General features: G+C 41.7%; 1 protein-coding gene across 8 annotated transcripts in view; it reads left to right on the forward strand.

Annotated features, from left to right (window-relative positions):
- Positions 1-12,939, forward strand: part of LOC147174980 (semaphorin-4B-like) — a 109,456-nt gene that overhangs the window by 69,098 nt on the left and 27,419 nt on the right. For 7 of the 8 annotated variants that reach the window (XR_015094703.1, XR_015094701.1, XR_015094702.1 and 4 more), the window contains one exon: positions 7,485-7,855. Coding sequence is in view for 1 of the 8 variants with exons in the window: in XM_086074792.1 (XP_085930918.1) it covers positions 7,485-7,855 (371 nt within the window). In the remaining 7 variants the exon portion in view is untranslated. Of the gene's footprint in view, positions 1-3,567; positions 3,589-7,484; positions 7,856-12,939 lie in introns of those variants that run through there. The other variant, XR_015094707.1, reaches the window with a different exon arrangement.

A 12,939-nucleotide genomic window follows, 5' to 3' on the forward strand; every position in this document is an offset into this window, starting at 1 on the left:
ATTAAAAGTCTTTGGAGTCGCACGTGGTCGTAATTACTGCTTTATGCTTCATTCGGGGGGGAAAAGGAGCCATTCATTACTCTTCGCTGGGTCTGGGGATTGGACGCCAAATGGGTCAGGACGGGAATATGTTCTGTCTCGCGGCGTCACGCTCCCTTGAACACAAATGCGAACTTTACATTTCCGTTTCTTGCTCACTCTTGAGAGGGATTTCGAAATCGATGTTGCCATAATCATCATTTTCGCTCTGACCAAGTGGAAACATTTTGAGCTTGGTTATTAATAAGCAGATGTTACAATACAAAGTTTGTTGCCATCGTCAAGTCGAGGTATCGGTATCGGTATCGGTGCGCAGCCCTGATGAGGAATCGCTTGGCGTAAACACGGCGATCGTTTCGTGACTCGTGTGGAGCGGTTGAGAAATCATGTGAGCGATGGTTGCAACGGAGCAGGAAAGCGTCAACAACGTCAACAACGTCAACAACGTCAACAACGTCAACAACGTCAACAACGTCAACAACGTCAACAACGTCAACAACGTCTGCGTCACGAAAGCCTCGCCTGGTCGTTCGGGCTGCGAAATTGTGCCAATTTGCAAAGTTGGAAACTTTACATGGGAACTGGTGGGACTGGAAAGTTATTGGCAGGAATAAAGTGAGAATTTCCCGGATTGAAAGTTGGCTCTTAATAAAAAACTTGGAAGATTGTGATAAAAAAAAACAAAAAAACCCGATTTGTTAAAACTGTCATTAAGACCCAGTCGACAGGAGTTAGTATCTATTTTAAGAAAAATAACTTTTTTTAAAAGCTTGACTGAAATGTTCCACCTCTTTCCAATCTTACTGAGTACGTTTACATGCGGTCAAAAACACGGAATAATATATTGTGATTATTGTAGTTTTGAAAAGACAAATATGGGTAACATGCAAGTTTTTGAAAAACCCGAATAAGACCCCTGGGTTACCCCTTTTGTAACCGGAATTCTTGTTTATATCAACTCTTTTGAAATATCTCGGTTGAACGGTTGGTTTGCCTTCTGTGCATGTTATATTCTTCTTCTTCTTCTACTACTTTTTTTCCCTTTTTCTTCTTCTTCTACTACTTTTTTCCTTTTTCTTCTTCTACTTTTTTTTTCCTTTTTCTTCTTCTTCTACTACTTTTTTTTCCTTTTTCTTCTTCTTCTTCTACTACTTTTTTCCTTTTTCTTCTTCTTCTACTTTTTTCCTTTTTCTTCTTCTTCTACTACTTTTTTTTTTACTTTTTCTTCTTCTACTACTTTTTTTTACTTTTTCTTCTTCTTCTACTACTTTTTTTCCTTTTTCTTCTTCTACTACTTTTTTCCTTTTTCTTTTTCTTTTTCTTTTTCTACTTTTTTCCTTTTTCTTCTACTTTTTTTCCTTTTTCTTCTTCTTCTACTACTTTTTTTCCCTTTTTCTTCTACTTTTTTCCCTTTTTCTTCTTCTTCTTCTTCTATTACTTTTTTTCCTTTTTCTTCTACTTTTTTCCCTTTTTCTTCTTCTTCTACTATTTTCTTCTTCTACTACTACTTTTTTATTTTTCTTCTTCTTCTACTACTTCTACTTTTTGCTTTCTTTATTAATACAAAAGCCAACACTTCTATTTCTACTACTTTTTTCTTCATCTTCTTCTACTACTACTCCTTTTTTTCTCTACTTCTTCTACTTCTATTTCTACTACTTCTTTTGCGGAAGCGCAGGAAATGGAGGGCAAGTGGCACTCCCAGGTCGAAGGCCACATCTGGGGGGCCGGCCAGCGGGTTTTGCCCCCAAACTTGCGACGCAAGAGTGCGCGCGCGTGAGTGCTCAGATTTATTCACCGGCTGGCCCAGATGACCCGAAATCATCACGGCGGCGGCGGCGGCGGCGGCGCCGCCCGTTTCATCTCCGCTATTTTTAACACTCGCCATAAGTCGAGCTGTCGTTGATCCGTCGTCACCGTGCGAGAATCTATTGCAGGCGGATCATTTGACTGCGGAAGAGCAGCAGCTGCCTTCCAGGAAGTTCTGGTCGTGACTGCTGAGAACGAACCCTGCTTGGTTCAACATCAAGTTCATTTGCTCTCGCTCGCATTATTGTCAGCACACACGCGAGATCATAAGGAACACGTTTGCCGTTGTCGTCCTCCATGAAAGCAATTTTAAGTGGAATTCCGAAGCGAGCGCTTTCAGCCGACAGCTGCCAAGTGTGGGGAGTTTTCTTTATGGCCGCCACGTGTTCGTGAATCCGATGTGCGCTCGTCGGGGGATTCGCTCCCAAGTCTATTTTTAGACTTACAACACATTTCTGCGCTGTCAAGTCTCATCTTGTCTCACCCTGACAATTGACTGCGCTGCTTCCTGCTAATCAATAATGACCGCTATTGCGTAATTGCAGTAGTGGGCGTCCTTGTGTCATGATTTTCTACTTCTACAACATTTATATGCCATTTAGCATATTGTTTTTTGTTTTGTTTTGTTTTTGTTTTAAAATCTGACAGATTAAACATTGAGAAAAAAATGGGGGTTTTAAAACGTAAATAAAAACAAAAATAAAGCTTGACTACTTTGCAGATTTCACTAGCGCGAGACCGATTATCGTCCGGACTGATTATCGGTGCCGATATTTGGCATTTTGAAAATATCGAATTCCGAATCTAAAGGCCGATAAAGCTGGTATTTCGCTGAGCGAACATCGAGAATTTGGGGTTTTCATCACGATTTGTAAGATGTTCACAGACAGTTTTTACTTGTCGCCAAATTGGCTCGTTCGCATGCATTTGTCGCTCAGTAATTTACAGGGAAGTTTTCAATTATAGATTTATTTAAATTTCCAGTTTCTAAAAAAAAATGATGCTGACACTGGGAACTCCCTACACTTTTTATTTTTGAAAAAAAAAATAGGTGGAAATTTTGGAAAACTATTTACAGTAGAAAACTTTAGGGAACTATTTACTTGCTTCGTTTTTAATTTATCTTAACACACGCTGATGACCCTGGAAGCTTCTTGACATTTTTATAGTTTTAAAACAAAGCTGCCAATTCTTTATATGTTTAAAATGATAAGAAAAAGTAATTTTATTTTTTTTAAGCTAATATGTTCTCCTTTACTGCAAATGAATATCGGCTTGAAATATCGGTTATCGGCCTTCTTGACTACTAATAATCGGTATCAGCATTGGCCTTGAAAACCCCCGTATTGGTCTCTCACTGGCTTTCACCTTTTGCGGGTATTTGTTGGAGTGTGAAACCCAGCGATAAACGCCGGAACACTGTTCACACTATATAGGGTGGGACGGCGAGTGGCATCGATGGCCGAGCACACTATCGGGCTTGTGTGGCGAGTGAAAGGGCGGATTGAGTTTGTGCACGACGCAGGCGAGAGCAGCAAAGTGCGGAGTTGCATATAGATTGTTACGCTGTCAGAGGGAGCCTTGTTCCCTTCTCTCTCTCTCTCTCGCTCGCTCGCTCGCTCGGGCTCGCTCGCTCCAACTCTCCTCAGCCTCATGCGTGGGTCGCATCTCTTCCTCTTCTGACTTCTGACTGATGCGCAGATGAGACAAAAAGGGGAAGGACTCTTGAATCCTCATCTGGTTTGTGTTTGCTGTCATGATATTTAAGAGATACGCATCGGACAGCTTCTCCGTGGTCACCGCGGCCCCGTTGAGCGTCCGCCGCGCTGTGTCCGAGTGCCGCCGCGCTCGATAAAACGTCAGACGCGGAAATGTCTGCGTTGGCCCGCTCGTGTCTCGGAGCCCGGAATAGCTTTCGCTATCGATCGCCACGTCTGGCATAAAACCAAATCTCCTGTCGGTTGCATTTAATTAGGGCCTCCCCGAGGCCGCTGTTAATGGAGGCCTTGCGCTTGCAGCCGGGATGTCGCGATTGGATTTCCTTCCGCGCGGAACCGCTGTCGGTTCATCAACGCGTGCCGATTGACTTGGAAGTCCGTCACTGGTGTAGGAGTTGCGGAAAAGCATAGCAGAAGCGGTGGCTATAGCGTACAGTAAACCTTGACTCTAAAAACGGTTGGGTCAAAAATAACCCAAATTGGGTATCTAACCCAAAAAGTTGGGTCAAATTAAATGAATAGCCCACAAAACAATCTCAAAATTGGATGTTGTGTGGGTTAACTTTTTGGGGTATATAGCCCATAAATTTGAATTGGGTCAAAAAATGAACCGACCCAACATTTTGTGGTCCTTAGCCCATTAAGTTGGGTCAAATAAATAACCCTACAAATTAACCCCCAAATTGGATGTTGTGTGGGTTAACTTTTTGGGGTATATAGCCCATAAATTTGAATTGGGTCAAAAAATGAACCGACCCAACATTTTGTGGTCCTTAGCCCATAAAGTTGGGTCAAATAAATAACCCTACAAATTAACCCCCAAATTGGATGTTGTGTGGGTTATTCATTTGACCCAACTTTATGGGGTATTAAGCCCATAAAGTTGAATTGAGTAAAAAAATGAACCAACCCAACTTTTTGAGTTATTTAGCCCCAAATGTTGGGTCCAATTAAAATAATAATCCAGAAATCAACCCAATTTTGGGGTTGTTTTGCGGGTTATTCATTTTACCTTGGGTTGGTTTGCGGATTATTCATTTGACCCAATTTTTTGGGTTAATGGGATTACCCCAAAAAGTTAAGTCAAATAAATAACCCACAAATCAACCCTTTGGGTTGGGTTATTCATTTGTTGGGTTCATTGAATAACCCAATTGAATTGGGCAAAAAATGAACCAACCCAACTTTTTGAGGTATTTAGCCCCAAATGTTGGCTCCAATTAAAATAATAATCCAGAAATCAACCCAATTTTGGGGTTGCTTTGCGGGTTATTCATTTTACCTTGGGTTGGTTTGCGGGTTATTCATTTGACCCAACTTTTTGGGTTAATGGGATTACCCCAAAAAGTTAGGTCAAATAAATAACCCACAAATCAACCCTTTGGGTTGGGTTATTCATTTGTTGGGTTCATTGAATAACCCAATTGAATTGGGCAAAAAATGAACCAACCCAACTTTTTGAGTTATTTAGCCCCAAATGTTGGGTCCAATTAAAATAATAATCCAGAAATCAACCCAATTTTGGGGTTGTTTTGCGGGTTATTCATTTTTACCTTGGGTTGTTTTGCAGGTTATTCATTTGACCCAACTTTTTGGGTTAATGGGATTACCCCAAAAAGTTAGGTCAAATAAATAACCCACAAATCAACCCCTTGGGTTGGGTTATTCATTTGTTGGGTTCATTGAATAACCCAATTGAATTGGGCAAAAAATGAACCAACCCAACTTTTGGAGGTATTTAGCCCCAAATGTTGGGTCCAATTAAAATAATAATCCAGAAATCAACCCAATTTATTTATTCATTTACCTTGGGTGGGTTTACGGATGATTCATTTGACCCAACTTTTTGGGTTAATTGAATAACCCCCAAAAAGTTGTCTCAGTCGCCTTTTGACCCTATTTGAGTTCATTTTGACCCAACTTTTTTTAGAGTGTATGAGTTTGATGAGTCCATGCTTGCAAGTGAACTCGAGCAACAGCTCGCTAATATTTCATCAAACTTGTAAAATGGGTCCCGCATTTGAGGTCGCAGCGTATTTACTGTCCACACTCTTCTCGCTTCTCATCATTGCGCGAGCCGAGGAATGTCAGCGTTGCGCCACGTTGTGTGTTTTGCGCTCTTATCTGAGCGAAAGCACTTTTCCTGTGAGATCAGCAAACATTTGCAAGAATTTGCAGATTTCTTGTCTGCGCGCTGAGTCGCACAACAGAGCGGATCGGAACGATGCAGATGGGCCGATAAGCGGCCTTGGTGGCATCAAGGCAGTCAGCGGCGGACTTTTTCCAAATAAAACGGAAACCCATAAGCACCCTGGAGCAATCTTTTGCCATCTGCGGCATTCCGTTATTTTGCTTTCGTAGCCCTCGGAGACGGAACTGCTAGCAGTTTGACCTCAACATCTGCTGTCGTGTGATGAAAACGGCCGCTTGACTCAAAAGCCTGCAGGCCGATTTTGGGCCTCGGCGTCATTTGATGTGCGTCGCGAAGGCTTGACTTCAGTTCGAAGCGCGATTCCATCATAAAAATGACGAAAATCGAATGAAAGGGGAAATATATGACATATTAAGCAATAGACCAAAAATAGCTCAAGCGATTCAATCAGTGCTTTTTTTTTTTTTTTTTTTTTTAAGGTGTGAGAGCCAAAATGAACTTTGTATTGCTTTAAACGCGTTTTCAGCCCGATTGTACACTTCAGGTGAAACTGTCAAAATCTTCAAAATGAGCAAAAGCACAATGAAATTAATGCTGGAATCATCTTCAGGTTGCTAAAATACACCAAAGACAGCAAAAAGTTTGAGTCTACAACATTTTTTATTTTATTTTTCAGTGCTTCTGGGGGCGCATAGGTACGAGCACTTCCTTACCTGATGCATGAAAAAATGCCTTTTAGATATTTTAGATATTTGATAGATATGATAGATTTAGATATTTTATTTTCTTTGTGCATTTTTTTTCTCATAAAAATTTGTGCATTTTTTTTCTCATAAAAATGAACTCTCTGAAAATATTATAATATGTATGTATTTGTTGATTTATTTATGTTAATCGAGTAGCCGCACCGAGACTGTAAACAACACATTACAAAGCATACGCATGGAAATTTGTCGCACCCTGCGTCAAGACTTTTTGTCCCTTTTTACTTGCTATTGATGCCATTGATACCTGCTCAACAGGTACGCACTCCCGTGTGTGTATTTCTAATACCTGGTCAAGCAGGTGTGTCAAACTCATTTTTTATCACACAACTACACACAGTAACAAATAAGAAAAATCGAACTTCCTTGTTATTTATACATTTTTTCGATAATAATTGTCTTATTATTATTATCAACTTGCAAACAAAAATTCACGCCTCCCGGGGTACGTATCGTCTGATTTCACATTACTTACAGTATTTGCACAATTTAACGTTAAATATCAACTTTTTCTCCATACATTGAACTTTTTCAGTTTGAACATTGCAGTGACCAGGAGGTTGCGGGTTCGAGTCCCATCTTCGACTATCCTTTGCAAATATATCGTTATATCGTCGTTAGCCGTTATGCTAACTGCCATATCAGGAGATGGATTATAATTTCACTGAAATGAAATCAGATGACACTTTTCAAGCTAAATACGCCGTTAGCCGTGAAGTCAAGTAAGCTCAGTGGTTAGAGCAATTGCCCTCGAACCCCGCTTGGACCATATTTTAGTACTCGTCATTTTTCTTTGAATTGACTTTATAAGCACATGCATTCAATTTCTTTTCAGCATTCGCGCGCAATTTCTGCAGAAATTGCACTTTTTGTCTAGTTACAGTAGAAGAATGTGCTTGAAAGTGTTTTGAAAATGTCCGTGCCAGATTATTGATGCTTAATTGGAAAAATAAATAAATAAATAAAACCAATTTGAAATCTTTTTTGTTTGCTCGTTGGCAGATGTCAAAGGGAGCCTTCATGGCTGCGTCCGCACGCCGATGGCGCCGATGCTGAGGTGCAGGACGGCCCTCCAGAGCAGGATCAGCCGCCAACGCCGGGGCGGGCCCCAAACGGCGTAGCCATCGCTTTTCCGAGGTGCGCAAAATCCCTCCAGGAGAGAAGAAAAATCAACAGCTTCCAAAAAGACGAAACTCTCGATGCATCCCGCCAATACGTGAAAAAGGCGAACCAGCGCGAGTCGGAGGAGGAGGAGCCAATGCGGACGGCGAGCATGGCGTGCGTCCGCCTGCCAGTCTGCACGCTTTTGCTCGTTTCTCTCCACTGGGCTGCTGCGGAGCGTGACGTCATTCCCCGACTCACCTTCTCCTACAGTAAGTCGAGCTCGGGCGATGTCGCTTGTTGTTATTGTGACTTTTGGTGGGGTTTTTTTTTCTACAGCGGATCTCTTGCAGTCAAGACGCCATCTTGTGCAAATAGCAGCAATGTAAACAACACGCAGCAGCTTCATTTGGTTCTGACGAAACTTGAGCAATGTTGGCTTTGGGAGTGTCTTGAGATGAGTTTTTATATTTTGTGGGCAAGACGTTGGCAAGCTCGCTGTGGTTGACAAGCGCCACCGCATGGCAGGGGTTGGAAGTGCGGCGGTAATATTAGGCCTGGAAAACAAAAGAAATGTTTGTTGTGATTTTGAACAACAGTTTGTCGGAGGTGAATTGCTGCTTGAGAATATGTCTTTTATGTCTCTTGAGGCCTCCCTGATTTTATGTTTTTTGGATTTGTTGGGGTCTGGATGTTTCTTGGGTTGGGGAGGAGTTCTGGTGGGGGGTGTCTGGTCGGTGCTGGATTTCACCTTCCTTGGTTTTCTTTGGTCCCCTCGGGTCTCCTGACGGCGGTGTTCGGTTTGGGTGAACGGTATGAGATTTTTTCTAATAGGTTTTTTGGTGAGCTAACAAATACACGCGCGCACGCACACACGCACGCACACACACAAAAATAAATAAAAATAAATAAAAATAAAATAAAATAATTACAGATCGCAAATTAATTAATTAATTAAAGATTCGCAAATGATGACATTTCCGAATGAACAATACTGAGCTCTTTAAGAAAAAAAAAAAAAAAAAGAATATGTCTTTTATGTGCACATTCTGTCCTTCAGCACAAATGGTTGCCAATCTCCGGGTTCTTGTGCACGTTATCCAATCTCCATTTTTATTTGCTACAACTAGAAAAAAAAGTATTTTCCTTATTTTCATTTGTGACCATAACTTCATATATATATATATATATATATATATATATATATTAGGGGAAATTTGTTTTAGAAAAAACAACCATGAACATTGGAGCCCGTCACACACAAAATCCTCGTTCATTTATCGGCGGTGTGTTCGGAAATGCGCTCAAAGTGACGGCAAACATCTTTACAATCAGGAAATAGAAATTACAAATGAGAAAAATTGAAATTTGCAACAAATTTTCTGCGATTTTAAGGGAAAATGTTATATACAGTAGGTCTTTATTTAAAATGATCTGTCAGTTAAAAAAAAAAAAAAAGATGTATAAAAAGTAGATTACTAAGTGGTATCAGTATCGGTGACTACTCAAGAGTTGTACCTTGAGTACCTTAACCAGAATCCACGTCGCATTGTAGCCAAAGGTACGCCTTGTAAATCCTTGTTGTGGAAAACCAAAACCTTCAACTTTCGCACTTTATAAGTCATGGCAACTTGGTTTTGATTTGTTATCCCCCAAAAATGACAGCCTCGTGCCAAGTGAGATGTTTACAACATCTGCCTCACGAGCTCCACACTCGGGACTAGCTCGACCTCGCTAGCTGTCCATCCAACTAGCTAGCTCGCTAACTAGCCATCCGTTCATCCTATCCGTCTTCGTTTTGAACTTCTCTACATGATTTGTCTTCATGAAAGCCAAACATTTGCCGCCTAGTGAGACGACAAACAGGATTAAAAGGTTGAATGTGCTTTGGTGCGGCTCTGGGGGAAACGATAGAGGAAGACGAATTGAGACGTCAGCGCCGGCTTTCAGCGTTTGCTCTGCGCTTAACGACTCGGGGCCTCATTAGAGTCACGCAAGATTGTGTTGATCAACCCCGCGTTGGTCGTCTTTTATGGACGCGGGTTACGTCCTGTCTGCGCTTGCATGGTTCCTCATTTCATTTTTTTTTTTCTCTTTTAAGAACTCAGTATTGTTCATTCGGAAATGTCATCATCATTGCTCTTTTTTTTTTTTTTTTTTTTTTTTTGTGTATGTGCGTGCGTGCGTGCGTTCCTCATTTCCAAGGCCCCACGCCATCAGGTAATCTCTCTTACAACAAAGCCCCACGACTCGTTCGGCCCCGCCGGGGCATTTCACGGCAACAACATACCATTAATCACTCGGTGAATAAGAGCAGACCTCTCGCATTGTCGCCGCCGTCAGAGAAATATTTGCTTTTAGGGCCCGCGGCGCCGTGCGAAACGGCGCGAAGTATGCAGAAGGGGGCTCATGTTAGACGAATAGTCAAGCACAAAAGGGGCGAGTGTTGTATGCGCCGTACATGTTGTTGTCCAATTTAGCAATTCATCTCGTCAGTAGCATCCTGTGTCTTGTTTGGGGATTATTTTCGAGAGGGGGCAGGAAGGAAGTAGCGCAACCACCAATAACGGGAACAATATGACAGAAAAGTTTACTACTAATCAGTTCCACGGCGTTTTAGAGGCTCGTATAAATAGTTGTTGTTTTTTTAGGGTGGGGGCAAATTTGTGAGAAAAAAAAACGTGTACATTTACGACTTAATAAAGTGGCAGATTTGCGAGGAAAAAAATACACGTAGCGTAGTCTGTGTGAGGATTCGTTGGTGGCTAAGGGGACATTGTTTATAAAATGAAAAGGCAGGATGAACACGGATTAATTCTTAATTGAAACTTTACTTCCTGATCCCCTATCAGCTGACGAAACACTAACCAATCAGGAGCTAGCATACTTTAGGTCAATGCAAGTGAATGACGGAGAGCAGCAGATTCCACACATCAACTTAAATACTTAAAAATACCAAAATGTGTGAATGTGTAAATATGAATTCCAGAAACATAAATGTGGAAGTAAATATTTATTTGAACAAATTAACTTAAATGTTTGATCCTCAGGGTGTGTACTTTCGTCTTCGTCGCTGGCCGCACCCAACGCTTCAAGTGTGAATGCTTAACATGAAAGGTTAAAGCCATTACTTTCCTTATTTGAAAGCCCGACCGAAAAGTGTTGGCACAAACATCCGAGTCGTACGCTACGTGTATTTCTTGTAAATTTTGGAGTTTTTTTTCTCTCGCAAATCTGCCACTTTATAAACTCGCAAATTTAAGAGTTTTTTCACGCAAATTTGCTACTATATAGTCGCAAATTTACGTTTTTTTTCTCACAAATTTGCCACTTTATACACTCGCAAATTTACGGGGGGGTTTTCTCGGAAATCTGCCACTTAATAAACTCGCAAATTTAAGAGTTTTTTCACGTAAATTTGCTACTATATAGTCGCAAATTTCCGGGTTTTTTTCTCACAAATTTGCCACTTTATACACTCGCAAATTTACGGGGGGTTTTCTCGGAAATCTGCCACTTTATAAAGTCGCAAATTTGCAACTTAACACGTTTTTTTCTCTGAATATTGCCCCCTCCTCTGAAAAAAAAAAATATATATATTTATACGTGGCCCTAATACGCCGTTGTAAATCAGAATTATTTCTGTAGAATAGAAAAATGCTGACATCATCCTGGGCCGGCACCCAGGACAGATATTTGAACTCAAACCGCTAACGTTTCAGCCTGGTGGCCCTGACTTCTTGCCACTACTTCATACAAGCCAGCAATTATCCATTTTATTAGCGGTTCTGGCAACACAGTGACGCGTTCATTGCCACCTGATGGCTTGTGCAGTAAAAAGGAATGCCTCCTGTCAGTTGTATTTCGATTGTGGGAAACATAAAACATGTTGGTGCAACGACGCAGACGTTTTTCCCAGGCTGCCGTTTGCACTTTTGTGTTTACGTTATCAAAGAGAGCGGCGGCGAGTAGCGATCCCTCGGGGACCTCAACTTGAAACGGCGCCTGCTCTCCTCATGGCTTCTGCTTGCCTTGAGTTGTGTTTCCGGAAGGCCTGGCTAGTGTCGGTGGCTGCTCGGCATCTGGTAACATTTGTGCGCACTCGATACACCCCCCTCCCTCCCCCCCTCGCTTTTCTATCTGTCCCCCGGTTCCCGCCTTAGCCTTAATAAGGAGGCTAATCTGCCATTAATAATGAATGGCGATTTGAACGCTTGTCTGGTTCTAATTATGAACACATCGGATGGCTTCAGTGAGTAAAAAAAAAAAGCCTACATCTGTTTTTCTCCCACTACAGTTGCGGCCTTTTAATGCCGACCAGATTTTGTGTGAAACGTCCCTCAAACGTGCGCCTTAAAAGACGTCTCTTGTGTGGGTGGTTACAATTTTTTAATTTCATTATTAAAAAAAAAAAAAGGTCTCTTCTCAACCGGTTGAAGCAACCAGTCGTGAGAAATTCAAGACGACAGCGGTGCCAAATGAGATAACGGCTATTTGATACGCTGGCGGTGACGCATAGTGCAAAACTATCTATTGCGCGTGGGGGATTTCCGTGCTGTTTCAACACCGCCACCTGGTGGTCGGGAGGGACGAAATAGATCTAGCTGTCTAGCTATTGTAGCTAGCTGGCTAGCTAGCCAGCTTCTTTCTTTCTGTCTGTCTGTCTGTCTGTCTGTCTGGCTGGCTGGCTGGCTAGCTAGCCAGCTTCTTTCTTTCTGTCTGTCTGTCTGGCTGGCTAGCTAACTAGCTGTTTAGTCTGTCTATCTATCTATCTAGCCAGCTAGCTAGCTAGTTAACGAGCAACTTAAATGCTGGAGGGCCACCACTTTTCATCGTCGTGAAGTGGGGACCCACATATGGCCACACTTCCAAACGAGATGGATGACATAAATACTATTTAATTTTATTAATTAATTTATTTATTTTACATGAAATTTCCAAATTGCTGTGATTTATTTTCCCCCTAGTGCAAAAGGGCTCTCTTGCACAAAAATGACCATTCAAGGACAGCACAAAACTGCTGAATAGCAAACCCACATTAAGCTTAAGAAGTCATTTTCAAAAAAAAAAAAAAATTACAAAAATCAACTCTCTCCCAATCTTAATATTATGGAGGTACTATATTTGTAACATCAATGCACACCATTAACATTCCAATTGCGTTGACATATATTGCATCATCCCAGTGTTGGAAGACGCACAAATCACACTCAGTCAGTCAAAACACGCCACTCGTCACTTTGCCCTTTGAGCGCTTGTGTGTGCGTCTTGGCTCGTACTGTGCATGCACAGCGTGGCGCGGGCGGGTCAGACGCGGAATGCCGCGCTACGGCTGGAATCGGGTCGTCAGCCAAAT

This window comes from Leptonotus elevatus, chromosome 4 (assembly GCF_054856555.1).
Source record: "Leptonotus elevatus isolate MCC_2025b chromosome 4, RoL_Lele_1.0, whole genome shotgun sequence".
In the NCBI taxonomy this organism is placed as follows: Eukaryota; Metazoa; Chordata; class Actinopteri; order Syngnathiformes; family Syngnathidae; genus Leptonotus; species Leptonotus elevatus.